The sequence below is a fragment of the Zootermopsis nevadensis genome, unplaced genomic scaffold (assembly GCF_977971745.1).
Source record: "Zootermopsis nevadensis isolate Lab colony 2312 unplaced genomic scaffold, Znev_1.0 Znev_ptg000024l, whole genome shotgun sequence".
Lineage (NCBI taxonomy): Eukaryota > Metazoa > Arthropoda > Insecta > Blattodea > Termopsidae > Zootermopsis > Zootermopsis nevadensis.
The window spans coordinates 15,451,196-15,474,980 of NW_028259156.1; the positions used below are offsets into that span (position 1 = coordinate 15,451,196).

The 23,785-nt window shown below is 38.2% G+C and overlaps 2 protein-coding genes across 2 annotated transcripts; one reads left to right on the plus strand and one right to left on the minus strand.

Moving 5' to 3' along the window:
• The first annotated feature begins 3,588 nt into the window (after positions 1-3,588).
• LOC110830946 (muscle-specific protein 20-like) lies at positions 3,589-23,294 on the plus strand. Its single transcript, XM_087355381.1, has 4 exons — positions 3,589-3,746; positions 21,382-21,593; positions 22,126-22,246; positions 22,685-23,294. The coding sequence occupies exons 1-4, from the start codon at positions 3,723-3,725 to the stop codon at positions 22,874-22,876; spliced, it is 549 nt and encodes a 182-aa protein (XP_087211507.1). The 5' UTR covers positions 3,589-3,722; the 3' UTR covers positions 22,877-23,294.
• Positions 8,422-17,437, minus strand: LOC110830934 (myophilin). Its single transcript, XM_022066376.2, has 4 exons — positions 17,280-17,437; positions 12,844-13,043; positions 12,398-12,518; positions 8,422-11,689 (listed from the first exon to the last, which is right to left on the minus strand). The coding sequence occupies exons 1-4, from the start codon at positions 17,283-17,285 to the stop codon at positions 11,507-11,509; spliced, it is 510 nt and encodes a 169-aa protein (XP_021922068.2). The 5' UTR covers positions 17,286-17,437; the 3' UTR covers positions 8,422-11,506.
• Positions 23,295-23,785: the final 491 nt, after the last annotated feature.

The window sequence follows — 23,785 nt, forward strand, 5'->3', positions numbered from 1 at the left end:
AATAAAACTGCTATATACACGTATTTAACATTTCACAGATATCGTTTTTAAGTAGATATGAGATTAAGTAATAATTTCATGACCTTATAACGTAATTTTTTGTGCATTTCGTTGACGTCACTGATATCTTACTCTGTCGCTAGGTATCAGCACATTGCAGAATTGTATCCCAGCTTCTGTCGATCTCCTCAGATTTCCTGATTTCCCAATCGTCCGAGACTTCGTAAGGGAGCAGTTGTGTGTTGAAGGACAGGGCACGTGTTGCTCGTGTGGCTGCAGACGGTGACGGAAAGATTTTAAAAAAAAATACGTGCAGAAACACATGACTTTCTCTTCAACTTATAAAGACGAACGCTGGGCATTGCCTGCATGGTGTGATATTTGTCTTTAAAAATGTCTCGACCGAATTTCAAACCACATTTCGCTCGTATTCGAATAGTGCTTAGTCTTTTTTATGAGCTTAAAACTAACAGATATTTTGTAGTAGTCGGGACTAATCCGTGCGTTCCACGTCAGTTAGGAGTGGAAAAACAACGGTATCTGTGGGGTGGGATGGCGTAACAGATAAGGAAGGAACCATAATGTCCATGCTGTTAATATTACAATATTTCGCAGTAGCTGTCCTTCTTTGTAGCTCGCTGTCTCAGACCGACAGCATCGCATCGCCACGTGCGGGCCTAATTACACAGCATCTACCGTCGAGCCAAAAATTCTTCAAATCTGCTGTTCATTTGGGCTACAAACAATAAACATATGCATACACAATGAACTGTGCCAGAAACTAAAACTGGATTAAACAGAAGATTTTCTATCCTGCAATTTACCCAGTGAATCCCAGCGCAAAAAATTGCCTCCAAAAGAAGTAAAACAGAAATTTGATAAAAATGATCTGCTTGAACAATAGTTGTCTTCTTATCTGTGTATTAACTTCGTTTCCACAAATTTAGGAGAAAGAGAGAAGAAAACAAGTTAGGTAACAAACGCACAGCGTAACAATTCTGGCGCTTACGACAGAATTTGACCATTAACATTTCGGAATTGACTGGGAATTAATTCCTCTGGCGTGCGTCCGCGATCAAAAAATGCACTAGGTCTCCACGTGACTTGCTTGTTGCTGCTGTTCGTAAATCTCAAACAAAAGTGGAAAGCGTCGATAGATTTTAGTATAAAACTCGGTATAAAATTTCGTTAAAATCAGTCCAGCTGTTCTCGAGTTGTTATATACGAACAGACAGACAGACAGATATGGCGAAGGTAATAAACTCATTTTTGAGACTTTCATCTGTGAACGCGCATAAAAATGAGAGAGAGATGAAAAAAATATAAAAAAATAGTTTAGCGTATTGACATCTGTAACAAATTTCTGACTTGTTTTTTTCATACCATACATGGACGATCGGCTATACGATATTTTGTAATCTCTGCGTTCCTTTCTGAAACAGAAATGTAGTCCAGGACCCTATGAATTTAAATTTTGGGGGGGAATTTCTCAGTGCTACGCCACTGAACTTAAGCTTATATGTCAGTCAAACCAAATGCTGAAATCGTACATCTCTTTACCTCCTAACGTTTATGTTCGCGTTGTATTCCAAATCCTACCAGTGCTCAATTTAAATATCCTCCTCGCGTGTGTGAATCACATAACTGCAATTTTGTAATCCGACTGTTTCTATGTAAATTTATGTCTTTAAAATATATAACAAAATCAGTGTAAACACTGTACCCCCAATTTATTTTAATTAAATAAGCCTATCTGACGTAAAAATAGGATGAGTAACAACTATCACTTAACAGCGTTGCAATGGAAACCCCATGACCTCCTTAAGTATTGTGATAATCCATCACTGCAATTAGATCTGTCAGGCTATTATGTGTTCCTTAATAGCATCTGATTCATTCCACTTGATAGCTTGACATCAGTTCGCAGTCTGGGACAATCGGTTCAATTAAACATTAGTGGGGTTAATAAATCGCGTTCAATTTTTGCTGGGGCTCTACTCATTGCCTAAAAATAATATTGGGGTTGAAATTAAAATAGAAAACACATTTTGTTCGGTATATGAACTAGCTTATGTATAGGAAGAACGACAAACAACTAGGGTTCTATATGTTAAAACTCCAGTCAGCTTTTAAAAATATCCACGCGAGCTACATGTACTGAGCTGAACAAAAGTTTTAACTAACAGTAGACAGACATTTGTGATGCAATTTTTTACGTAGTACATAGAAAATTATCGAGTAAATTAATTATTCAGGTGGCTATTAGTTCGAATCTCTTCCACGGTACCGAATATTCTGACTTTTTCGTTTATACCTACTTTTCTTTGTGTTTTTTTAAACACCGGGATAGTAGGCGTGCATTTGAATGCGCCACATTCAACATATTACATCGAGGATATTTTACAGCTGTGCCGCTAATACTATGAATCGCGGCGAGTGACCGTGCAACGGGCACATACACCAAACATCCTAATTCTATCGACTAACCTAAGCAGTTCAGAATATCCATGAATATTCCAAGAATAAATTAAGGAAATATTAATGGTGCAGGCAGGCGGATATTATGACCAGAATGTGGAATCTCACTTCAACGAGGTGCAAATTGTTTTTCTACAAACGAGGCGCTGGTCACCGAGTCCTGTCTATACAACCGTTACTTCTGTTGAGTTAAGGTGAAGGGTTTTTTTTTTTAAAAAAAAATCACTTTTAAGTTTTCATTTAACTCTTTTAGTAATTTAACAGCTGGCCGTTGAGTATAATTTGTAATGAATCAATAGGAGTCGGTGTGGCGCTGTTTATCATGGTGGTTAATTCTAGCCAGACATAAGCCCTGTGTGGGTTGTGGAGTTTATTTCGTTTTCCAGATGTTTAGGTTTGAAGCGCATGTTTTATTTCATACGGGTAAGAACGTAGACTTGGTGACTGTACCCTATTTTAGGAATCGCGTCTCCGGATGTGGGGATGTGGTGTCGGGATAGTTCACCTTAACTGGGAGCTCTTCCATGATGCTAGTTCACTGCATGCAGCAGACAATTTAATCACAATTTTGGCTATAATGAGTCATTTTCGAGAGCTTTTCGTTGCGACAAAACTTAATATTACTTACGTCACTCACAAACAGGCTTGTTTATTTAAAATTATTTTCGTGTCCAAAACGTACGTCGTTCTGCTTAAAAATAATTGTCTGTAAATTAAAATCCATTGAGAAGAGTATTTTAATTAAATTGTAAGACCTCCAGTAAGAAAATTATGGGTATGGATATGGTCCATAAAGAATTCGTAATTCCTTTGGATATGTAGGCTCATAAAATTATTGGTCTCACATTACGACTAAATTTACAGTAATTTGTGAGTCGGGGGGGGGGGGGGGTAGTGGCTTATTATACGAGAATTTTCCAAAGTGTCCGTGAGACAATCATACATGAAAGTGTGTGTCAATAACTGGCCCGAGTTCAGACTTGTGCCCGTCAAAACCACGTGGGCGCTGATTTGCTGCCAAATTTATGCCCTGCGTCACGTTAAAGTTTCAACATCACATTATCTGTAAAATTGTGGAAGGCGCGGGCCCCACTTCTGTATGACACACGGCGACCTAAAACGGGGTTGCCCTAAAATCCACGGCTTCCCCCCTTGATACCTCGCCACGCCGTTGCGTAGAGCTCTCGGAGGATCAGTCGGTCACAGTTAGCAGCAAGCAACAGACGCCACCCGGAATTTTCAACATGCCAGGACGTCCATTGTGGCAGGTACGTAGTATTGAAAGGACAGATTAGAAAACATTACATAATAAGGAGCTCGCAACTTGTACTCTTCCTCGGTTATGTTGGTGTCATGAAATTGGAAGGGCGGTATGTGTAATCCGCATGCGGGAAATGAGAACAAAAACAAAGTTTTGTAGTCATCTTCCGTACCATTTTGGTTAAAATACGTTCACTGGTGTATGTAAAATTTATTTATAATTTGCGGCTCTCAGGGAAAGCATATATCTATCTTTTATACTTTATTAGGAATATTGGGACGTTTTGGATGGACCACAGGCTACCTTTGTAATACGGTGATAACTTCACGCTTTCTGATCACAAGACGTTTCTAAGTGATTATATTTTTATGCACAGATACTTGCAATTTTATTGCCGGAAGCTGAAACACACATTTCTCAACTCTAAATTTGAATATGTTTATTAATTTCTTGCAGTAGGTTCAAATTCGATTAAAGTGTTGTTGCTACTCATTTTTCTTCTTTGATTTGATTTACGTTATGTTCGTGTTGGGTTTAGTATGCATAAATCGATGGGATAATAGATGACGTACCTCCTGATGACGGAGGCAGTATGACCTCTGAAACGTTGGTAAACATCTACCAGACTATACAGCGCAACCCAGAAGACAGAAATCTTCCCTCATATACTTCAGCGTCTCGTAGCTAGCGGTCACATCAGGTCGTGTTCATGACATTTCGTTAAATTGACCTCAGACAGAAAAATGTAAAATCGGGCAAGTGGGTAACTGATTATAGAGAGGAAAGCAACTTTCTTAAAACACGAATTTGTTTTAAACACGTAATTAAATATTGATTTTAAATACTTTTAAGTAGAAATTGGTATTCATTTTAAAGAACAACATTAAGGCATTGAATTTCATTCGCTATCCCCATGGGGTGTCATACCAGTTTTTGAGAAAACTGTGATCCCTGATAAAGTTTAATCAAGCCTTCGTTACTTTCGATGTGAGCAGAGAACCACTGTTTAAAGTTTGTAGTGTGTCTAAAACAATAAGCGTTAGTCTGTATACAAATAAATATATAATTCTCTCTTCCGTTTGTTCTTAACTTATGTCAAGGGATATTTACACTAAGCGCAAGTCATTCGTGAGTCCACATTTGAGAAAAGGAATGTTCTTCGATGCTGTCACGTTCCAAAAATTGATCTGACTAAACCGTTCTAGACAGGACTAATTTTAGAGCGTCAATACGAAACCAGGGTGTAGACGGGAGGACCACGTTAAGGTGGGTCTTTTGAGAAAACTGATTTTGGTTGTGGAGACTGCGTTGAATTGGCTCATAACGAGGACAAGTGTTGGGTAGGCTTACACATGCGTACGTATGCACGCCGTGCGTATATAGGGCTATGTGAAAAATACATGAATGCGTGTATAAACTATTTAATTAAGTTTTTAATTCATATTTCGTGATGCACAGAAGAGGACAGATTTCAGTTTCTGATACGCTCAGCTTCAGAGTTTGCTATACACGACTTTATGTTTCAATTACAGGAATCGGTTCTGTTATTAACACTGCAATGAAGATTTAATTTCCATGAACAACATTGAATTTTTCTCGATTCTATGAGCTATTATAAGATTCTTCTCAGGTACTCTCTGCTCCATGAAACTGCTACAATATTTTGTCTCTTCATGATTATCTCCCACATTTCTTAAAAGTGTTAACCATCCTCTGTATCCAAATGTGAGTTTATTCGACTTTATAATGCGTTAAAGTTTAAAAGCAATATGTACAGCTGTCGAAAGACCAATGTATGGTTTCTGAAATATTTGCAGCTTTACGCAATCTGCACGTCATAGTTAAAATCTATAATTAGCCCCGAAAAAATCGTTACATCTTGCCTAAATGACTAGGTTGCCTAATTCTAGTTGTGAAATGGCATGAGATGCCAAGTTTCGAATTTTTCTGACGTTACTTCGCATTACTCATTCATATTTTCTAAAAGTTTTGTGACAACGGCTGAGTCATTACAGGTCCCTGTCTAAAATAAAACAGCAACAAACATGTCAATATGACAACCAGTCATCTGAAGATGGAGGAGAGCCAAATCCCGAAACGTCCTTTAAATTAAATATGCCAGAAACATCAGAGAATATCCAACGCAGTTGTAGCGTATCGTGATGCTTATCGTTTGTTCACATATAATTGCATAGTTTGAGGGTATTTGGGAATATGTTGGCAGGGAGAATGTTCAGTCTTAAGGTGGGAAAGTAACAATACTTAGAAAATTACATGATGAGGAACTTCATAATTTGTAGGCCTACTCTTCAACAAATATTGTCGAGGAAAGTAGGTGTTTATAATTTGCAATAAATCTTTAAAGGATGGATGTTTATATAACAACGCTGTTCCAACTCCAAATGTTACGTAACCCCAAATTACTTTGAAGGTTATTATAAATTGGCGAATGCGACAGTTTTTTGGTTTAATGTGACGTTTTACATTATCCATTGCTCACTAGAGCACGCCTTTGTTTTATGATATTTAATGCGATTCTGAGTATTTTCTCTTGAGCATTTCCCCTCGCAGGATCCGACGGAAATGAGGTTGAGGGAGGGGCGTGGATGGTCCCGTGGAATCCCGATATAACCAGCGTGTTCTCGCACATGTGTGTGCAGCCGCGAGTAAAAATAACTCGCCTCCAGATTCGGTTTACGGAATAATGGCGAAATTCCACTTCCGGTCATGTTTCACTTCAGTCGGTCATTTATAGATTTTTACATTGCACTTAGAAACTGTTCATAAATTGAGACCGTTCTTTTTTTAGCGCGTATCAACGGATGGACTGGCGCCAGTTAGCTCTTCATCTGTCTGTGCATCGAGTAAGAAATTTCTGACAGTTCAATAGCTTCCACACGGCCTTAGTGGCAGAAAGATTTTATTCACGCCTACATCTTTAAGTACAAGTGACGACTGACGAACAGGCAGTCTGAAAATTTAGTATTTATTTTATATTCTCAATTTAATGTTCCATTCTTCTTGTCTTCCTCTCTCTTATTCTCCTTCTGTTTCTCTCTCTGTGTATTTCCCCTATCTGTAACGAGATGACGTCAATCCACTGACTTCTGACCATTTATCTTTATTTTAGAACAAACACACTCATCTTGTGTGTGGGAATCTTGGCACTTTAGCATCATTTAAATGTGACAAAATTGAAAGTCTTTGCATAGTGGTTAACATTCCTGCTTCATACGTGATACGTATTGGCCTCAAATTTTTAATATTTTCCTCAAATCCATACTTACCTTTGTTAAAGGTCTCTTTCCTTATGGTTTTCCGATAAAAGTCTGTGTTCATTTTTCATCTACCCTCTTCGTGCTATATATCCAACATATCTCATCTTCGTTCATTTCATATTTCTTAATATTATCTGGCGAAAAGTTCAAGGCATGAAGCCCCACACTTCACAGCAACTTTTCGGCACTTTGTAACATTTTTGTAGCATGCTAAATTTTTAAGGTGAATATTTGTTGGCTCCCACCCGAGGTTCCGCCACTTTTCGGCTGTCACCAATTGCCTATTCAGTATACTCGCAGCATGGCCTCCTCCATCACTCGCAAGTGAATACCGACATCCTTGTGGAGCCCCCCAGAGATATGGTAGCATGCCTGTGTTCCACCTACGTCTGCTGGTGTGAGCTATCTCGCCCCCCTTACAGCCTGACTCCAAGATTAGCTTTCACACGTCTTCTGAGAACCACGGCTTCTTCCTACACTTTATTTCAAGCCACGAAAACCTGACGCGACCCAAGACATCTTTCACCCACAGTTCCTTCAGAACCAGCTATTTCGATGCTACGTGACGAACCCGACTCTGTCTTCCCCGCATTGACAGTCGGCATCTATTCAGATATGTGCCCTACAATTTTCAGCTCTGGACCAATTGAAGCCTCATACTCGTCTGGCTTTGTTGGCCAGACATCGGATTTAATTTTTCCTGAAGTCATTTAAAGGTACGGATCGTACGGGTTTAAGTTATACAGCCTACAACCTCACTAGTCTATGGGTTTTACCACATCTGCGGCTGTTAGACGCGTGTGGAGTACTGGGTTCAATGCCAGGATAGTTAAAATGCAATAATTTGGTTTGTAAGATTGCTAATGTAATCCTTACATTAATATAAAACAAAATTAAGCTAGTAGGAGAATAGCAAAGTACGATTATTTCAGCGGTTTGTTATCGGACTTCGCTACCTTCGATGGTCCCGACTGACTCAGGATAACTTCGGAGGACATGGATTCCTATTCGAAAGTTGTTCTCTCCGAGTCCCTCTATACGCTCCTTCGGTTTGGCTATAACCTTTTGAATCACTCTGTATAATACCTTCTTTAACATTCAGTAATTCTACATTTTGCCCACACAATGTAGATATTATGAATTTCGTCTGATTTTCAGACCAAACAACGATTATTTCCTTGAATATCACAAACCAAATTAGATAAGACGATAAGTGGATTCAAATCTGTTTGTATGGAGCAGTGAAAATAAAAATCCGTTCCTCAGCTGGAATTTGACGCTGGTTGTTTAATCCTAAGCCTGTCATATTATCACGAAACTTTATTAAACTGCCCGTACATGTTAAATTCTTCCATGCCCTGAAAATTTTGTTGGTTAGTTACTACTGTAAAAAAAGACAGCAGGTTCTATAATAGACAAACGGAACATTACAATATATTTTTAAAATGTACAAATACGTTTACATTTTTTAGTTCAAAATCAAAATTTCTCTCCCATTGACAGATATTTGATAATATATTTGTTTTAAGTAAGGCATTGGACGACTCGAATACTATCAAGGATTAATCATAGTCAGTCGTTTCATCTGCGGTGTAGACAGAGATCGACGTGTTACTTCATTTAGTGAACAACTGTAAAAGAAAGCTGTATCTGGCATTACTCGTAATTCGGATAAATACTTTAATTAAATTATTAGACAAAAATGTTACGCAGTATTCAATATTACAAAACCATTTGAAGTAAAGAAAATAAGTTTCAGTATTAAACAAACATTTACAAAAACAGTAAGTTACACAATGTCATCTCTAGAAAAGTCCACCTCAAACAATTGAAGCATAAAATAGTAATAATAGTATCGTACAGTAATATTTATGGTAATGCACTATTTTTGTTTCTTAATTCGAAAAACGATGGTATGTTATAATCCTATCTTTTCTGTTTAAAGAATAAAAAAGTTCTAGAAATTGAAAGCTCCATTGAAATTGAACATTTATTACACTGTCGCCTGATAAACTCTGAAATTTGTTAAAGGATCCAGACAATAGAGAAAACGTGTATATCTGTCTTTAGATTCAGTTAATGCAAATGTACAATTAATTTTGCTCCAGAGTTTAACACAGGGATTTGAAGTTCGCATTTAAATGTGTAAATACAGTTGAAGATTGCTTATATTTCATTTATAAAATTAACTCGAAATTTTAAGAATTACAAGATTTCGTACTTGTTAATTTTAATTACAAACATAAATATTTAGCTTTGAGTATCTGCACTCGCCAATTCTCCCTGAAGTCTTAAATTGTGCAAGTTCGCCCTCCTTTTAAAATTCGAAAACCACCCAGAGCTAGCTGAAAAACAGTCATTTGTATATTCGGGTCCAACTCTTTTCTTCAAATCTTCAAATAAACTCCTGGCCTTCTCCTGAATTATTAATGCGATGCGTGTGTATTTCTCTCAATCCACAAAATTTAAGAGTTTTTCCATCTCGTGCAACAGAAAACTTCTATATTTTACTATTCTACTCATTAAAACAGGAGTTTCTTCCTTAACAGCCTCCACAATTCTTTCTTTATCTTTAATAATTGTTGTGATACTCGATCGGTTCACACCATAATTACGAGCTATGGCCACCTCCTTCTGACCTCTTTCTGTCCTTTTTAGGATGTATAGCTTAGTTCCTAAACTAACACCGTCTTTTATTACTACCATTATCAGCACAAGCACTGCTATTTCGCTTTGGACCCATGATTGCTTAAATTTTTAAAAATATATTTTTTAACTCACCAAATGCAGAACTAAACTTGACCGTCTAAGATAACCTAGGGAAAGCAAGTGATGATCCTATTGTATTATATTTCTTTCCCACGAGAAAACATTCTACGAGGCGTGACATGTAAACCAACGTTTTTTGCTGGCCAGATTAGTTTTATTAACAAAGAACATTTCAGTATAATTATCTTATAATAATTTTCTGATAATTATTGTAATAAATATATTTTTTAAAAGTTTATTAATTTAAATCTTACAATTATATTCACTAAACGTTTTTGGAATTTCGTTCTATAAGGAACTGTACCTATTGGCGACTTTACGAAATTTTGAATGAATTGTGACGTTCGTAAACCGAGAGTTGCCTGTACCCGAATTCTCTTGATTGAAAGGTATTCGTATAAGTATACGTTTTAATTAATTTGATCTAAAACTTTATCACTATTACTTACTCCTGAAATTTAAATTTCAGGAGAAAATTCTTTCAATTTTGATAGAAGCACAGATAATTTTACTAGATAATATAATGTACGATTAATATCTGCCTGTAACTCGCCATTTTATTCAAACCTTCCAGAGTAAAAATCTCAACTAATAGCTGAGTGAGTGTCAAACTCGGTAATGTGTGCTCAGTGGCGGATTTAAGGTATGGCAACTGCCTTAGGAGCATATAATTAAATGTTATTGTTGTCGGAATGAAAGGAAATGTAAACTACGAAAAAGTTTATAGTAATAATTATTCAAATTAGTTGTTTGTTGATTAAGTAACCAGTGGTTTTATATAATTTACTGTCAACATTTTATTCTTCTTCTTGGTCTTACAAATTAGATGATGGGATAAGACACGAGCTAGGAGTTAACTCTAGCCACAAAAGTGGTTAGTTTCGCCTCTGCGCTTTACTGCTCATTTCGTTCAGCTGTGATCGCAATTTTCCACGCAACTGGAGAATGTCACCTCAGAAGGCTGTCAGTCAATATAACAATTTCGAAAGTAATTGTAGCTTTACTTGGGAATTTACATAATGTTGGAAGACTTAAGCAATTTGAGGGAACTAGACAGAAATGAGTCACCTGACACGTTCCTTTTGTGTGTGAAATCTAACTAGACTAGGGTTAGCTTAGTAATACCTAAGACTTTATAAGTTATGGTTCTGATCTGATAGTTACTTAAACGATGATACTTTTTTTTAATCCCGCGTTTTCGAGTATGTTGCCGTGAAGCCCTTCAAGAAGATAAATGCATTCACAATTTTGGCAGAGTGCAAACTGAAGTGAAGCGGTGGATGTTTAAACCTACCTTAGACGGATTGATAGGTAGCATTAATACGGTTCTTGCAGAAGTAAACTGAGAACTGAATTAAACTGATTCAGGAGAAAGTCCAATGGATAGATTTTATGGGCATAGCGGATCCATAAGAACAAATAATTTCTTGATCTTCTGAATAACCATCAGCTTTTAAAGTAAAATTCAACCCCATGGAGTTTTCATCTTTCTGACTTTTATTTCAGCCACTAGTACAATTTTTGAGCTACTTAAGAATAATAATGGCTTTATTCTATTTCAATCTCAAGTTTGTAAAAAAATTTACTTGGTGTCCATATTGTAAATTGTTAAATTAGCATTAGGATATTTGTTCATGTGAAAGATGCTAACTAACATTATAATTTGTGTGCAATTTGCTCCGCGCTCGGAAGTCATTCTTCGGTCCTGTGTCTCTGCAGTTTACATGTGTCTTGTGTTCCCGAAGCCGCCATGTCCGGACTGAGAAGCTCCCTTGTTGAACCCCATCTGCAGATTAACTTGGCCTTCGGAAGCTCGCAGCTGCTCCTCTGTAAACGCTCTTTTGTTTTCGTCGGCCATTTTGGGCCCAAGTCTTGGTCCAGTATATTCAGGATGTTTCTGAGTCTGAAAAAATGATGCAATGGATAAAATTCCCGAAGATTTCTGTCTTCTGGGTTGTTGCGCTGTGTCGATGTTAACCAACGTTTCAGAGGTCATACTGCCTCCGTCATCAGGGCGATGAATCACAACAACCCAGAAGACAGAAATCTTCATACTCATCGCCCTGATGACGGAGGCAGTATGACCTCTGAAACGTCGGTTAACATCGACCAGACTACACAGCGCAACAACCCAGAAGACAGAAATCTTCATACTTACCGCTTTCAGAACCTCAAATCTTACATAGATAAAGTTCCTTTTTGTTACGTTGGTCAACATAATTTACGTAATATCGGTCTGTGGACTGGAGTCAACTGTCTCTGGATTATGAAAATGATATCAAAACTTCGAGTCTAAGCAGCTAAGATACTATCAGATTATCTAAAAGATAACGTCAGTGTATGAGTTAATTTTACTGTTCAAAAAATTATTTTTGAAGTAGTCTAGTAGTATAGGTAAGGATAAAATTATTAAAATTATTTTTTCATCGACAATCTATACCAAAACACAATAAACAGTCTCATGTTACATAAGTGAAGTGAGACAACATTTTTACCTATTGGTCAACTGGAGTGTCTGCGTCATCGTGACGTAAGAGTCGTGGATGACCCGTGTCATTGCCACATAGTGGGTCCTCTGTCTTACGATACAAAATAAATACGAAAATCTTACCAGTCTGCCGAGTGCGTACAGGCACAGAGTGACTTGAGGGATGTTCCTTCTCTCAAACAAATCAGCTGTTTGGAATATCTCCTCCTCTGGCACACCGTACTTCTTCAGCGCAGCTTGGAATCTGCATAAAAAACACACACAAACTTCATCTTAACATTCTCATACTTGTAAACTTTGAGTGAAAACATTTTATCTGCCTCTATATCATTCGATAAAATCCCAAAGGGTTATACGACTGGGTTCAATTCCCAGCAAAGGCAGTGGCTTTTTACTCCGAAACTCTGCCTACGTAATGAGTACTGGGAGATATTTACTTGTGGATAAAGCGGCCATAGCGTGAAGCTGATCTTTTGTCCTGAACGCTTTCCAGGTTCCACCAAAATAGTTTATATTTCTTACGTCCAAATATTGGCAGGAGTTCACTTTGCAGTAGGTGTTGGCAGTACCTTTGTATATTTTCCATGAGCTGGAAGTTGGTACCCTTGGTCTGTATCTTTTTGACAGATCCAGGCGCTATTTTGTTTATGAGGTTACAGAGGATGACCCCATCCCGCAACACATCTTCGTATGGCTGAGACGGCAGCTTTTCCCCAGTCACATCCTCGATCCACTGGAGTACCTCAGCCTCCTGTTCCTTATTTCTAGCCTGCGGACACAACATTGTTACATGAAGATCATCCATCACCCGGTGATCTGCAAAATGTTCTTTTGTCTGCGTCGTTTGTCTTAGCAGCTTAACGAAAGAACGCTCTGCGCATGCTCTGATCATTACTACTGCCCAAAATTATATTTCTCATTTGCACGCATTGTCTCAATACATTTTATTAAATATATAAGTAAGCTTACGTACAGATGAAAAACTTCGTGTTACTAAATGTGCAGGTACTCGTAATTGAAAGCTAATGTTGGTAAGCCCACTCCCATTTGTACATATTCGTTGCGTACTTAGTTTTGTAAAAGATAAATATAAAATTTTGGTAAAGAATTCGGCCATGAGAATGATTAAATCTATCTGACTCAGAACAACGACCAGTGACAGTTGCCTACATTTAGAGAAATAAGGGGAGTGCACGTGACGTTCATACGAAGTTTCATGACAATTCATCTGTTGGCATAAAACTATGTTACACGAACATATAATCTTTTCTTATACATAAATAAATACGTATATTTTAATTAAAGCAAAATGTATATTCTGTTTTGGACAGCCCTTGAGGCCATGTCCTGTTTGGCAAATTTTATGTTTACATCGGTGCAGTCTCTGACATGTCCTGTATATCTTTGTTGATCTTTATGCCCCAAAACATATTTGGCAGGGCTTCCATTTGCTTAGAAATGGCTCGGAAAATTGTACATGCCTGTTCCTTGTATTTATCCGTATTACAAAATTTTATGCTCACAAAATGCAGGCATTTCTAAGCCTTTGCCCCTTCCCTGACTGTCTGTTGATTGGGGTGGGTGTCTCATAGGGGCCCAAAAATAGCACAGCGCTTTCTGGCACAGATGCAAGATTAAGAAGGTTTAATTTCCTCGGCCAAAGCAAAGCAACTGTTTCGTCTCTGGCTGGATGCTGCATATACATCTGCTATAACATTTGTTTAATTTCCCAAAATACTTTTGTTGTTATAAAATGTTACGACTCGGATTCATTTGACTCAGTACCAAAAATCGGAAACTACAGCATTTTTGTGCTGACTGTACCAAGTTTTAATCTTACCTATTATTTAACATATCCATGTTAGAGCCTTGTACATCCCAGATACAGGAATTTTAATTAAACTTCAAACGCTCTTGTACATTCCAAAAGTATGGGTTACTTAGCCATCTTATAACAGCTCAGCTAGCTGTAGACGTATACTTTTACATGCAGCTCTGAGCAGTGTTAAACCCCGAAAAACTAAGTAGACCTGAATTTTTAAAAGAGCTGGTTTCTTGAAAATAAAATTATATTTATATTCTATAAAAATGACCCCTATTAAATATTTCATTTTCGCATCTTTTATCTTTCCATTACTTCTTTCTCATTTATTCTTTTCAATTTAGTTCCCAAATAAAAGTTGTAAAATACTGTCATTAGCTTCGCTATGTCTGTCTGCATGTAACACCCTGAGAAGATCTTTATAGATTTTCATGAAAACTGATATCGAAGCTTCATCAACTTTATCGATTTGGTTAAACTCAGAAACTCGGATCCTGGCCTATTTTATCTACACGCCCGGAAGAGTACAGTAAAACTGGGATAAATTCATTACTATATTTGCCCTGAGATGGATTTGAACCTGGTGGTTCAAGGAAATAAGTCACGTAAGTTACCGCTTTTCGGTACGGTCTCGTATTTCGGTAGGCCTGCATTCCACATTTGAAAGTACCTGTGTCGAACAAAAATAAAAACGTATTTGAGCCTACAGGCCCACGTTCTCTGGGACGGCTTCGCCCCAATCATGCTTCGTCTCTTGAATCCGCTCCACCGCGGGTGAGCACCTGTCAACAGTGCGTCGGTGCGACACACTTGGCGTGTCAAGTCTAAAAGCGTCGCGGTGCCAAACAGCTGGCACACACTAATTACAGAAACAAAGTTACGCCGAGGCGACTGCTGGAACAGCATCTGAGACACTGCTTTGTGCTTTCCGAGTCAGAAGCTCGTGAAACTTTGAGATACATCCTAATGCCTTCGGCTGGAACGGGACAAGTGACCTAACTCCGTGCCTGATAGATTATTATTATTTGTATATTAGGCCAGATTCCTGCCAAATGAATGCACATAATACCCTCAGCCTGACCCCAAACCCCACCGTATACGCCACCATAGCCTCTTTGCATTTCTTGCTGCCAGAGTGACCATCGTCGGAACTTAATTTTCCTCATGACGAATATTGGTAATTTGGAATAAATACCTAGGGCCTGTACACGATATTATCTTCGAAGTAAAACCACGCTCGATTCACATGTTAAGGTTCCCACTCGCCACACTAATAGCTTCTTTAGAGGCCGTCATCTTGATTTACTGACCTCCATTGAGGTTAACCACCCTGTAGCTGAATGGAAACTTGTCTGCAGGATGCAAGCACAGTAAGCTTTTGCTGTCTTGGCACTTTTTCAAATTTTACATTTGATGTTCTACTCAGATGAAAATAAAATGTGAAATAGTAATGTAAGCAAACTGTAGACAGTCTGTGAGGTCGGGCCAACAGAAACGCCATATTGTAAACCTTTTGGACTATAAATATTGAATAAACACGGGAAATCTTGGTAGCTGCTCTGCCGTTCTTTCAAATACAGTTTGCTTAATACAAAGCTAGAAAGAACTTTGGCTGTATGTGCCTACGTGCAGATGAATCAGGAGGCGATGGTTTCTGGCTGCTTCGTTTGGCGACTACTCGTGCGTAGGCCTCTTAATGACACTTTAAAATACGTAAGAAATAAAGCAACATTTGTAATGTTCTAACTTAAACTTTTATCTCACCATAAGACATAGATTTAATACTTTCAGGGCTAGCAACCGATATGCTAATCTTATCAAAAGACTGTGCAATGTTAGTGTGAGATATATCTTCAATAACTACATTCTTCTGAAGGCTTCTTGATTTTTGGCTCATTTGAATAATGAGGGACAGGTTTATGGCAAAACTTTGATAATCAAGAAGATTTTTTGCTAGATGGGGGAGTAATGAGTCTCTGTGAGACAGAGATAGATGAGAGGACGACATTATTATTTAAATATGTTCATGGAAAAGTCCTGTGTCCCTTTCCAACTAGTGCTGAACTTCGTTTTATTAGAATTTCAGAACCTGTTAAATGCGAATTGCTACACTAAATTTTAATACTGAAGGTGCAGTTTTAAATTACTGTTTGTGTAAGTATTCAAGAACCTTAAATTTTTTATGTTACTCAAATTATGCGAATTTAAGTATGGATAAGCCTGCATAGTTAATTGACAAATCCAACGAAGTGTTCTGTCATGATAATAGGAAGAACGAAGTGGCTTATTAAACGATATAACCGCTGACACAATGTGTTTTTTTTGGTTCAGTTTTCTAGAGACATTCTCAGTTTATCGTAAAGGTTGCACTTTTGTCTGCAAAATACAACCTTCCTCAGCGAACTTACAGACGCACTGTGATAACACGATGGTGCTTGATATCAAGATACCGAGAATATGCCTACATTAAATAATAATACATTCTGAGACATTTAAACAACTAAATTAACTCAACGAAGAACCAACTCTTGTTATTCCAACATCGCATATTTTCTTACGCACGTGTTTACAGCGTATGGTCCAGACTGCCGAAAACATAGTTAGCAGAGAAACTGGGTGTGACCGAATTTAAGAATTAATATCAAAAAATCTGCATAAATCCGGTCGTCTATTTTTTGTTAATACTAAATTGATATGGGCTATATGGACCAGTTTATCACAGTCACAGTGAATTCATCCGATTCAGGGCTATCGAATCGCGGTCTCTTGCGAATACAGTAATAAACATTCAGGTTCTATGCTGAGAGGAAAATTTCTTTACTAGCTACGCGACTAGTAGTTTTTCATGAATAGCTGTGCTCATCGAGGTACTGAACTGTACAAATATTTACATCTTGCATACAACTGTTCAAGCGGTAATATTATGTATTTGTGTTAATGTGTGTCTGTAAAGACTGGATTCACGTTAACAGAAGTAACTTCTGTTAAAAATATTTAGTTTCAAACGCATAGGCCGTAACTCTAAGAATCTCAGAAGAGTGAATAGATTTCTTACTACTGAAACGAATAAACTACTGTGGATGTAACCGCAGTGGACAAGGAATGTTTATTAAAAGTGCGAAATGTTGGTTTTCTCACTGTGCGAAGGCCACGACAGGGTAGGTGTCCCACAAAGTGCCTTACCGGCATTTTGTTGTCCAACAAGCGTCCAGGTCTCTTCTGCACCAAAGCGGAATCTACAGAGAACGAAGCACCTTGACGTCCTCCGCCCGACTGACAGCGGGTCACACCCAACCAAGCTTTTTCTGTACGCTCCTGGCATCGCTCTGGAAAAATACACATTACCCTTCTCTCTCTCTCCCTCCCAGACTCCGTTTCTCTCCTCCGCGCCGTCACACGGCGATCCTGTAACCTTACCAGAGTAAGAAGAAATTGCGGTAGAGTTTCGGGAAAAACCCATGGAAATGAATGATGGACAGAATGCAGGAGAGAGACGGATGATGTTCCTAAATATAATTTTCTTCGTTCTCTAGACCATTTCATCCATCTTTTTTTCGTGTGTAATCATTCGTTTATGACTCCCCATCTTCAAAACACGTCATTGCTCCTTTCGGTGTCTGCTACATGGACTCCATTTTGTGATATAAAGAAAGGGACCTGAATCTAGTCTTCTTAGAACTAGGATAACACAATAAAGGTAATTATTAATTAGCTTTGCTATCATAATTAGAATTTAAGTTATTTGTGTTGGAACGCAGGTTATATCCGTGTTAGCCCGGCTAACACTTTGAAAAAGTAAAACTAAAATCAATTGAATAAAAATTTTCTTGGATATAAACGTAAAAAACGACGTTTCGGAGATGGTACTCTATCTCCGTCTTCAGGTTCCTACACAGTTGGGCCCACTAGATAGAGCTAATCCCTATCTCCGGAGATATATTTACTAGACGATGGATAATATCCAAGAAAATTTTTATTCAATTGACTCTTCACCATCGTGAAGAAGTTTTAGATTTGATATAACTAAAATCCCTGGACTGGAATACAGCAGAACAGATCGAATAAAGTGCATCGTTAGCCAGTTCCAGCCGGGCAGGCGTTGTTAGCCAGATATTTTAGGCTAACAACGCCAGACTGACTGGAGATGGCTAAAGATATATCTCGTCTGATCGGTTCTGCTGCGTAGATTAACACTAAAACACGGAAGTAAGAAGCAAGACTTTCTATTTTCCGACTTTCAAAGTGTTAGCCGGGCTAACAAGGATAACATCCAGGCTTCGACCCTGTTGGAAAAAGGGGACTTCAGGTGGGTGTATAATAAATTCCTGTGAAGTCAAATTAAACGTAGGTTTCGATTTAATAGCGTCAATCACGAATCAGAACTAGTTTCGTATTCCTGGGCTCCGTTTAGATAAACGGAGTTTGCCCATTAACTTATATAAGCAACATAAAAAATCCCATTGTTTTGGTCGAATTCTTTCCCGGACCAGCTCAGCTCAGTTCGCGTGCCCTCGCCCGATTTTTCTGATGTCCGTTTCAGCAATCTCTCGCTCATTTTCAAATTGCCTCCCTAGACGTAGCTTCCAGTTAACGTTTTCCACGCGAAATGTACGCCTTTATTGTTCACGTATGCGTGCTGCATGCCCGTTTTATCTTACCCTTCTTTATTAATCATCCTATTAATTACGTTGAAAAATATTACGAATTGTCTCAAATCCAGATTTTGTTCTCAGTACGTTTTAAAAATGTGATTTTGTATTGACTCGCGTTCTTAATGACATGTAATGTAGGCCCTTTTATGTGTTCCTACAGTAAGTAAGGTGGAGTGTAAAACTTGGTCAGAACGAGGCAAGAGAGCTGTGAAATTAAATCTCTTCATTACGTAGATAAACTGAGCAAAGTATAATATTTTCCAGTCTTGTTAAAAATAAATAAATATTGAGTTAAATTACATTATGGCATGGGATTTTAACTGTATTTCTTCTCTTCAAAACAGCTGACAGTGCCTGTGATGTTTTCATGTCATTAAACATTTTCTGAAAGAGTTCTCCATATCATGCAAGTGATTAGTAATATCTCTGGCTCCATTTTCCGGACAGCTGGTAGGCGTTCTGTCCCGTCCGACCCGCCTACTTTCCATCGCCTGCGCACCTGTTGGTTGCGTCGGACTACTCCCGACCACTCAGATACCAGATACGGACCGGCCAACACTCCCGCGATGATCTATCACAGGGTCACAGTACCAACGAGGAGGTTGTCCGCGTCTCGTAATAATTCCCGTTGTGGTCTGGGCATTTCTATTTGAACAATTTACTTTGGGTACAGAGCCAACATGATAATTTCGTAATTAATTACATAAGTGCACTGTATGTACATTTATCAATGTGACATAATTTATGGTCTAGCGGTTAGAACGCTGGCCTTGTAATCCTGGGGGGGTCTCGGGTTCGATTCCCGGCGGTGCCCGAATTTATAACTTGTGTTGGGCAAGGCCGTGGTCTAGGCAACACGGAGTTTTCCTCCGGGGGCTTCTTCCCCGGTTTCTCCGTGGCATCCCAACAATTACTCCATTCACACACAGAAGAAGGCAATGGCAAACCACTTCTGGATCATCTGCCAAGAACGTATATGAACAGGTCCCAGTCCGAGAAAAGGATCGAAGGATCCTGTTCATATGGACCTGTCGTCAGACAGAACACTAAATAATATAATAATAATATATATGAGTATGTTTACTGATTTAGATTTTCTCCTCATTCTTTGGTTATTATTTTGAAAAAGAAATTTTGCGACCACACGCTCATAGGAAATGTTTTCCTTATTTTTGATCCTGGAACACGCACACGAAGTTTCGTAAACATACTTCTGTCTCTCCCTGTATATATATATATATATATATATATATATATATATATATATAACGCACATGAGAGTAAATATATATTTAAATGCAACTGGAAAATGTTATGTGAGACTAATGTCGCCAAACAGACTAGAAAGGAAGGACATTTCTGTTGGTGCACTCAGCGGTGTGGACCACTTCTGGCACTGCGACCGTGCAATCTAGCAAATTCGTTGCCTTACGTCATTGAGATTTGGCGTATAAATGTAGTAGTTTATGTGTGTTCTCCATGTTGCCAAAAATTATAGTACGTCAGATAAAGTTTTTGTGTAACGTACTTGAGTTTTTTATTTTTTTCGAATTGTGGTATTTTGGTTTATGATCCCGTGAGATCTTATACATCGTTACGTAACCCAGAAGTCCATAACCATCCTTTTCACCGTCGCGGAAACCTAACCTCACAAGGTTTCGACTTTGTTTGAGAGACAAATACGATAGAAATGTTCTAAACATCCTGTGTAAATTTCTGGCAGACTATAACCTAACAAATTTAGGGGGCACAGAGAAGGTTTAGAGATCGAATTTCTCCTGCCAGTCTGTGCATGTAATTAGTTTTCGCCCCCGTGCGGCGTGTCTGCGTGCCTCCTCTGATGTCCGCCTACTGCTATTGGCGATGATCCTGAAAATGTTCCGCTCCATGGAAAATAAATGGATGTATGCAGTCTCTGGGCATCTTGTCAATTCTCTTCTAATGTCGTCATGATGTATTCACTAGTAGTGTTGTAACTTCGATTCCCTTATAAGAATTTGCATCATTTGTAAGCGGTTTAGTATAGCCTGTTCTTTAAATACGCCTAAGCTTATCAATTACGTAAAAAATAATTAAAGTGACGATTGGGTCTTAGTGGGATTATAAAAGATTATTAGCGAGTTTAAAGTATGAATTATCCTTTGTTACTACCAGCCTTTTTAAAATTATAAAATTCTGCAGGCTTATTATATAAATTTCGTATACAATATGCGTTATATTAATCCACTAGGCCAGCGTTTCTCAACCTATCGTACGCGTACCACTGGTGATAAGAGCCAATGTTGTAGGTACGAAAATCAGAAGATAATATTAACATAAATAAGTTTTCTCTGAACGCATTTGGTTAGTTGTACATTTGATGTGTTAAATTAGAGCCAGCGAGAAAGGGTGAGAACCCCTGCACTAGGCCATAATTCTAAATTAAGCGCCCTCGACAAATTTTGTACAGAAGAACGTCGGAAAATTTAATACAAATCCAATCGGTAATCTGGTATTTGAAACATGCGGACGGACACACAGACAAATACGATCTGAACATAAACTTCCTACTTGAACGGCCTTGGAGCATTTTAGGTCAGTCACGACTTAGCTCGTTTTTAATTTCACGAAATTCATGTTTTTTTTGTTTCCAGGTTGCAGGAAAGCGCGAACCCGAGCAGGAAGCTCAGGCTCAGGCATGGATCGAGGCCGTCGTGGGCGAGCGCTTCCCACCCGGAACGCCGTTTGAGGAAGTCCTGAGAAATGGCGTCATCCTCTGCAAACTGATGAACAAGCTGCAGCCCGGCCTCATCTCCAAAATAAACACTTCCGGCGGCGACTACAAGATGATGGACAACCTCAGCCAGTAAGAAACAAAGAAGCTACTGAACCATCTCACGCGCTATTGTGAACACAGCGCGTTGCTTTGGAAATTGCAGCTGCGTGTAGAATATTTGTTAGGTTAGGTTGGGTTTATTTTACGTTAGGTTGGGTTAGGTTAGTTTAGGTTAGGTTAGGTTCGGTTAGGTTAGGTTCGGTTAGGTTAGTTTAGGTTAGGTTGGGTTAGGTTAGGTTAGGTTTATTTTACGTTAGGTTAGTTTAGCTTAGGTTAGGTTAGGTTAGGTTAGGTTAGGTTTATTTTACGTTAGGTTGGGTTAGGTTAGTTTATCTTAGGTTAGGTTAGGTTAGGTTAGGTTTATTTTACGTTAGGTTGGGTTACGTTAGTTTAGCTTAGGTTAGGTTAGGTTCGGTTTGAAGTTCCTTTTCATTTAGAGCATAGGCCTATTACTATGCAACAAATATTTATTTTGAAATCGATTTATCTCGTTCAAAACACGCAAAGAATTAAAATAATTCCGAATGTGTAAGGAAGACGACTGACTGGCCTACCGTTACAGGTTCCAGAAGGCGTGTGTTGCTTACGGTGTCCCTGACGTGGATCTCTTCCAGACAGTGGACTTGTGGGACAGGAAGAATATCGCCCAAGTTACGATGACCATCTTCGCCATTGGAAGAACCGTAAGTTCGAAACAAGAACACTTTGTTCGTGACTGTTTTCATCCTGTCGGCTTTTCCATTACTAAACAAACAGTTCTTTAAGTGGTGTTAGACAGACAAAATGGTGTAGCGACAAGTCTAGATTTGTTTCGGGAGATAACCTTTCGGAATGTAGGTCAGGTTACCATCAATCCTGACAGGGACCATTTGTTTGTTGAAGTAAATTCTGTGATAGCTTTCAAATAGACCACAGTCGATCCATTTAATTTGGGGGGTAATAACCCTTTTAACTTCTTAGGTACTTATTATTTAAGATCAATTCCTCATTTCTTTCGCTGTAACTCCTTAATCTGTACCCCTTACATTTGAAACAGTGTCGTTAAATGACGTAAGAAACATGAAATTGTGTTTCCACAAGTTTACAGTTTTATTTGTATTACAGTACGATTATTTTTACAGGCGTACAAGCACCCGGAATGGCGCGGACCCTGGTTGGGGCCAAAACCATCGGAAGAGAATCGACGGGACTGGAGCGAGGAACAACTTCGAGCCGGCGAGACGATGATCGGACTCCAGGCCGGTTCAAACAGAGGCGCCACCCAGGCTGGACAGAGTTTCGGCGCCACCAGGAAGATTCTACTGGGCAAATAAAAAAGTCGTGTACAGTAAACAGTAAAGAATAAATTGCATTTAGAATACTCAGAAGAGAACGGGTCGTAAGCTACGCGTCTCTTCAGAAAACGAGTGACTAACTTCTACCCGGCTGTATTTTCATTATTAGCTTTCTAAAGTACATATTATAGCATAGGCCAAAATTAATCAGTATTTAGCTCTTTTGATGATGCCATAAACAATTTTCATATTTAGATGTTCATCAGCTGCTTCGCTTTGACTCCAGAGTGGAATGTAAAATGTTAGGTCCTCAAAATAAATTAATCCGGGCCTCTTCAATGTTAAAAATATTATCAACATTAAAGCCCAATGGTATATGGTATATGTGTGCCAACTGCTTTAACATTTAATTCTGTATTTTGTATAATTCTCATAATAAACAGCATTAATCACTTGATCTCATTCATCTTGGAATGTAATACCAGACAATGTACAAATAATAGGCCTTTCGATGTATAACTTCAACTTATCCTCGAAAATTCGTATTATACATAAAATTGTAGTCATGAAATTGAGGGTAAATCATTGAGTGTTTATGAGATGATAATGTTGCGTCATATTGTGATGATTATAATTGTTTAATTTTAACCGTCTAATCCCAATAATATATTTTAATATATTATTAAATATTGAATGTGATAACACAGTACAATTGATCTAGAAGAGGATAACTGATATTTAATGGACATCTGACGAAGGATTGCATTTAGAATATTACATTTGAATTTATATCGATTATACACCTGAAGATGGTTCATTGAAAACCGAAACATGTCGTGAAAAAGATGATGCTCTAATTGTAAATCGAAAATTTCGATAGAAAGAGCATCATTTTAATATATTTTAAATATTTTAAATATTAAATGTTAATTGTAGTAATAATATTTT